Genomic DNA, 5,988 nt, shown 5'->3' on the forward strand with positions numbered 1-5,988 from the left:
TCCCCAATAAACTCTCATCATACATTAACAACTCACCATTTGATCTTAATGGAAAGGCGCTGATCAACAAGTCGACGTGGACATTGATGGGACCCAAGCAGTGGCAAAAACCACATCATGTCCCTTCCACGTCAGCACCAAATCATCCTCATCCCTCCTCATTCCCCAACCCGCGGAGTGCTCGTCCAACATACTCTTCACCTCCGCCGCCGCCTCGCCGCCGAACCGCATCCCCTGAAACCCTGCCGATCTCATCCTCTGACCCCACACGCTTCTCGGCTCCAATCTCTCCACCCTCCCCAACCCTTCCTGCGCTATCACATTCTCAATCTTCCAGAAAATCGCCGCCTCGTAAGTTCGCCGGTGATCGCTCCCCGCCGGCAGAAACGTCTCCACCGCGTCGAACGGTATCCAGAGATAGTTGAACGCCGCCCGAAGGCGCCCCGCCACATCCACCGCGGTGAAGTCCGCTTCTTCGTCCACTATCAATACCAGGTTCGGATTAAGGGAGCGGAGGCCCTCCATGAACATCGTCCGCGAGGAGACAGTTCTGTAAATAAATCATTGTGTGATGTTATTATTATAATTATTTATGTCATCAGCACTATCATAACAAGATTGCATGATTACTTTTTTTTTAAATTTTTAATTACGTGGTTTTATTTAATTCGTAAATGTGTTTATTTTAAAAATGTTGTTGCTTGGTTTTTGAATTTAAGCTGCTTTGGGCAAGCAAGTTGTGATTATTTAATAAAAAGTCTATAAAAGGGTGCTACTTTTAAAATTTGATGAGGGTGGAATTGAAAATTATGAATTGGTTTGGAGATAAGATAAAATATTATGGTTGATGTATTATTTTCTAGATTATAAATAATTTCAATTAATTTAAATTTTATTCTGCTATAAGAATGTTATCAGTAAAATTTTATGCATATCGATGTGTTGATTGAAATGTTTGAAATAATATATTGTGAGTTTTATATAATTTCAATTTTGTTTGAATGTAATTAATTAATTATATATTTGTATTAAATGTTAAATTGCTGATTATTTAGTTTTTATAGAGATTAGTTTTCATTCAAGGTTATTTTTAAAGTGATTAAAAATCATTAGCAGAGCACAATGGAGAAGTTTTTTGGGTTAGAATATGATTATAAAAAATTACTAAGAATAAATATTAAAATTGTTAGATTTCCTCAATTTTCCTCTAAAATAATCGAATTTAATTTAATATAACAAATACTGAATAATTTAAAATTTATATAAAATGAAATCTAAGAATCATAAACTAATTATTTTTAACAATCTTAGAATTTCCGAAAAGACATAATTATTTTAGAAAAAAACGATAAATCAAACTATATGAGCAATAAAATAAAAACATAACTAAAAGGGGTTTTTCATATAATTTATTTATTTTTGTTTTTTTTCAAATAATAAGCTAAATTACCTCAAATTTATAATAAAACTAAGAGCAGCACTCACTCACCCGACGGCGGCCGACTCATCGGGGATGCGGTGAAGCATCATATGACAATTAACGACCAGCGCTTCCCCGCTGGCTACCTCCGCCCGCAGCCGCTCCACCAAACTCTCAAATCCATCTTCGGAACTCGACTCTATAACACGAAACTCCATCCCCACATTTCGAGACCGGGCGAAGCTAACGAGTCTCGACCCCAACTCATCCAAAGACATATCCAACTTCGGTGGCGGCGATTCACCGCCATCACCGCTGACCGTCAGGCGAAGAAAAGGAGCCCTTTCGGCCCTCACGGCCAAAGCTTCAATCAAAGTCGGAATCTGCATGCTGTGGGTGGTGCTGAGATCGACGAGGTGAAGAACAGAGAAGCTGTCGGCGGCTTCAACGATCGCGGCGTTAGCTGCGGAGAAACCGAAGCGGTGCCAAGGAGTGAGGTCGATGAAAGCTGCGAGAGAGATGGCGGAGAGGCGGAGGGGGGAGGGGAGGGTATTGGTGGAGGGAATGGAGGAAGAGATGGGAGAGCCGGAGCGGGAAGCGCGGAGGATTAGGGCGCGGAGGAAGGCGGAAGTGAGGCGTTGGGTGGAGTCGCCGTCAGGAGGGGCGATGTTGTTGAGGACCCAAATGAGCTGTTGGGAGAGAGTGGAGTCGTTGGATTCGATGGCGTGGGTGCAGTGAAGGAGGAGCTGTTCCATGCAGGAGGCGTTGGTCATGGCGGGGAGGGATTTAACGGAGGTGGGGAGATCGGGCCATGGGTGGTGGGAGAGTGGAGGGGTGGGGATTGTTGTTTTGGAGCGGGGGGCGAAGTAGACAGAGCCGGTGTTTTCTGTGAACTGCATCGATCATGGGGGGATTGATCAAGATGGGATTTTTGCGCGGGATGAGAAAGATTGTTTTTTTTTAATGTTTGATTGAGGGTTTAGGGTTGGGAGGAGTTGATTGATTTGAGGAAGAAGATGATGATGAGGAGGAGGAAGGGTAAGATGGAGGTTGCCGAGTTGGTCAGTATTTTTGATGGGAACATGGTTGTCGTGGTTATGGACCTTTTAAGTGATTAATGCAATTGATAAATAGTTTAATATATATATATATATATATATATATTTGTATTTGTTTGTTTGAATAAATTAATGAGATTGCATAAAATTTTATAAATTATTGGAGATGGATGAAAGTTTGAAGTTTGACATATTTGAGTGTTTTATTGGTTGCTTAACAAATAGACTCTTGAGAATTTGTAGGGATGAAAATCTATACTTCTGTTAGGACTTCGATCTGATTAGAAATCGAAATTACTCTGCAGAATAGAATCATGTTGATTTGAGAAAATCATAACAAAATATTAGAATGAAAGCACAACAAACGCAATCTTCAAAAAATATACCAAGATTTAACGGGCAAAAATCTGGAACGTGAAATTCAAAAAGATTGCATAATACTTACTAAGATCTTCTCTCTACAATTGTTGGAATGTACTAGACTTCAATACAAACCATTCCTTTCGATCTCACAAGAAAAAGACACACTAAAATTCTCCTCTCCGACACTTCTTTTCTTCATTAGAACCTTTGTCGAAAGAACTGCACGCGAGTGTCCTCTTCATCGGTTAACAATGTGAATTCAATAATTATTCTAGGACAAACTATCTGGTGGCGTAGCCACACCATGCTTGGGTGTAATTATTTCGCTCGCTCAGAAAGAATGGTGACCCTCGGTGGGCTGATCACGCCTATTTCAGTGTGGTTATGCCAATCGGGGTTGTTATGCTTGTTTTGAGAGTAGCAACACAAAGTCCATGTGCATCCCTTTTGCTTAAGTGCTCATTGCAACTACTGGGGGTGCTTCAGGATCCAAAAAATCAATAATTTCCCACTTAGAGACTGATAACACCTAACATCTATCTCCAGATCTACATCTCCATATGTACCAACTTCAGACATGTATCGTGGTGTGGCTAATCACTGACATCTATCTTCATGAACTATAATTGAAGCCAAGTATAACTCCAATTTCTCGAAAGTCACCCCATCCATCAACATGTTTGTAAGATTCTGATTTGTGTGTATCTTCTCCAAGAACAACTCTTCTCCAAGAACAACTGCTCATCTTCTAGAAGAGAGTGTATACATCTGTTAAATGTTCTTTGTTTTTGCATAAAAAGAAGAATTCTTAGTAAAATGAATTGCACTTATATTGTCACAGTGAAACTTTCTAATCTCTTGCTCCTTGCCTAATTTTCTCAAAAAACTCTTGTTAAATTATCTCCTTGCTAGCTACAGTGATCGACAACCATAATTTAAAGTACAAAATTCTTCTACAGCTTGGAAACCAACTCTCTGTTGTGTTCTTCAAAGTGAATATTTACCCTATCGTACTCCTTATATCATCCATGTCTCCTGTCATATCTAAATATGCAAATTCATGTAGATTGATCGTCACACTTTGATAATAATGTGCATGTTGACTATTTCTCTCAAATACCTAAGAATCCACCTCATCGCCTCCTAATGATGTTTGTTTGGGTTTCCCATCTACATGTTGACCATGCCCTTTGCAATTGCAATATCTTGTATAGTACGAATCATAGCATACATCAAACTTCTAACTGCTGAAGTGTACAAAAGACTTCACATATGTGCTTGCTTTTCTTCAGACTTAAAAAATATATAACTCCTTTGGTAGCTTTAAGTGATTACCTAAATGGGTGTAAATTGGCTTTGTCTCACTCTTGTTGAACCTCTGTAGGATCTTATCAATATACTTTGAGACAACTTCAATGTATCTGCACACTTGTAGCTATGATTCTCATCCAACGAAATTTTTTTATTTGACTTAAATCCTTCATCTCGAACTCACTTGATAATTTCTCCTTTAAGTATCTAATTTTCTTAATATCTGCCTCTACAATCAAAATGTCATCCACATATAAAAAGAGTAAGATATAATAACTGTTGAAATGTTTAATGGAGCAAAAATGGTCTGTGACCGACCTTTTTTGTAAATCGACAATTACAAGAATTTGATGGCGCTACTAGAAGATTTAAATTCCAACAACGGTGCCAAAAACTTGACTGCGACTTTATATATATGTGTTTGATTTAATAAAGAAGTATAGATATAATATTCAATAATGTCAAAGTTAAATTTGTCAACGCAAGTATACGTATCGCTCAAGTAATATAGGGCTCTAATGGAGTCCTAGTTATTGATCCCATAGGGAGAAATAGAATACTACGGACTAAGAATTAATAAAAAGTAATACTTCAACTACAACGATCACGTTCAATTTGCTTATTTGTCACTAATAGACAATTGAAATAAATAGATAATTTGGATAACTAGTAAATAACTAATGATAGAAAGTAGGGTTTAATTGTGATATTCAACATATAAGAAAACATCATTCTCCTTGTCAAGAAATTATAGTGAATGGATAAAATGAATTAGTTCAATTTATATTGTGCTAAATAGGAGCATACATATTCTTTACGCTTTGGTCCAGACATAAAGAACATTGACTAATCTTATGCTTGGTTACTGATTCTCTGGCTAGGCTGGGAGGATACCGGCTCTCACTTCGGAGCTCCCACGTTCCCCTCACTTGAGGGCTAACTTCTACACATCAGCACCCAAACGATAGGACCGAATTGGGGATTTTAGTCTGTCACTCTAAAATCTCCATATCTACGCCCGCTAGTAATATTTCCCTATTTATTTGCACCCAACTTCCAAGGGCTTTGACCTCCCTGAATCTTGGATGTAATCTTCATTTTAATTGTAAAACTTAACATATTTTAACAAATCAATTGGCCAGATTGAAAGTAAATTAAGATCGAAGTGAAAAGATCATCACACTTTCTTAAACATTTTCATGGCTTCACCAATTCAAATCACCATTTCACAAATCTCGAGACAAAGAGAAAGACAGAGAAAACTACTCAGAACTCATGGGGAAAGCACAACAAAACTGAGAATTCATATATAAAATCAAAGTGTTGACCTCACTTTTGTTTGAGGTCTAGAAACTTCTTTAGTAGTCTAGGTCTAGCCATAAGACTTTCCTATTGACTAGTCTTAGAAAACTAGAAAATGTACCCTCACCATTAGAAACTCAAAACTGTTTTTTTTACTCAACTTGAAGTTCCACATATTGGTCCTAACCTCTAATATTTAGAACGTAAGTTCATTATGGGGAAGCTCAAGAAGAGTTCCTTACTTGGCCTTAGAATTGACCGGGTGTTGATTCGGAGCTAAGGTACACTATACCCTCACCATATCTTCACAATACCCTCACAATACCTTGGCTAAGACCAATATATGAGGACCCAAAATGGGATTTCATTGGTCTATGACTCATTTAAAATGGTTCTCTATCCAATTCTACTTGAAATGCCCAACTTGGTCTTTTGCCCCTAGGCACCTCCAAATTACATAACTGCCCTTGAGACCCAAATTTTGCCAAAATTCTCAAATTTTTGCCAAAATACCCAAAATTGATCAAAACTTAT

General features: G+C 38.1%; 1 protein-coding gene across 1 annotated transcript; it reads right to left on the bottom strand.

The window, feature by feature from the left end:
- LOC110024533 (scarecrow-like protein 32) lies at positions 1-2,478 on the bottom strand. Its single transcript, XM_020724555.1, has 2 exons — positions 1,490-2,478; positions 1-550 (listed from the first exon to the last, which is right to left on the bottom strand). Exons 1-2 carry the CDS (start codon positions 2,317-2,319, stop codon positions 64-66), a joined length of 1,317 nt encoding a protein of 438 aa, XP_020580214.1. The 5' UTR covers positions 2,320-2,478; the 3' UTR covers positions 1-63.
- Between the last annotated feature and the right edge of the window lie 3,510 nt (positions 2,479-5,988).

Source organism: Phalaenopsis equestris, unplaced genomic scaffold, assembly GCF_001263595.1.
Source record: "Phalaenopsis equestris unplaced genomic scaffold, ASM126359v1 Scaffold000258, whole genome shotgun sequence".
NCBI classification, from domain to species: domain Eukaryota; kingdom Viridiplantae; phylum Streptophyta; class Magnoliopsida; order Asparagales; family Orchidaceae; genus Phalaenopsis; species Phalaenopsis equestris.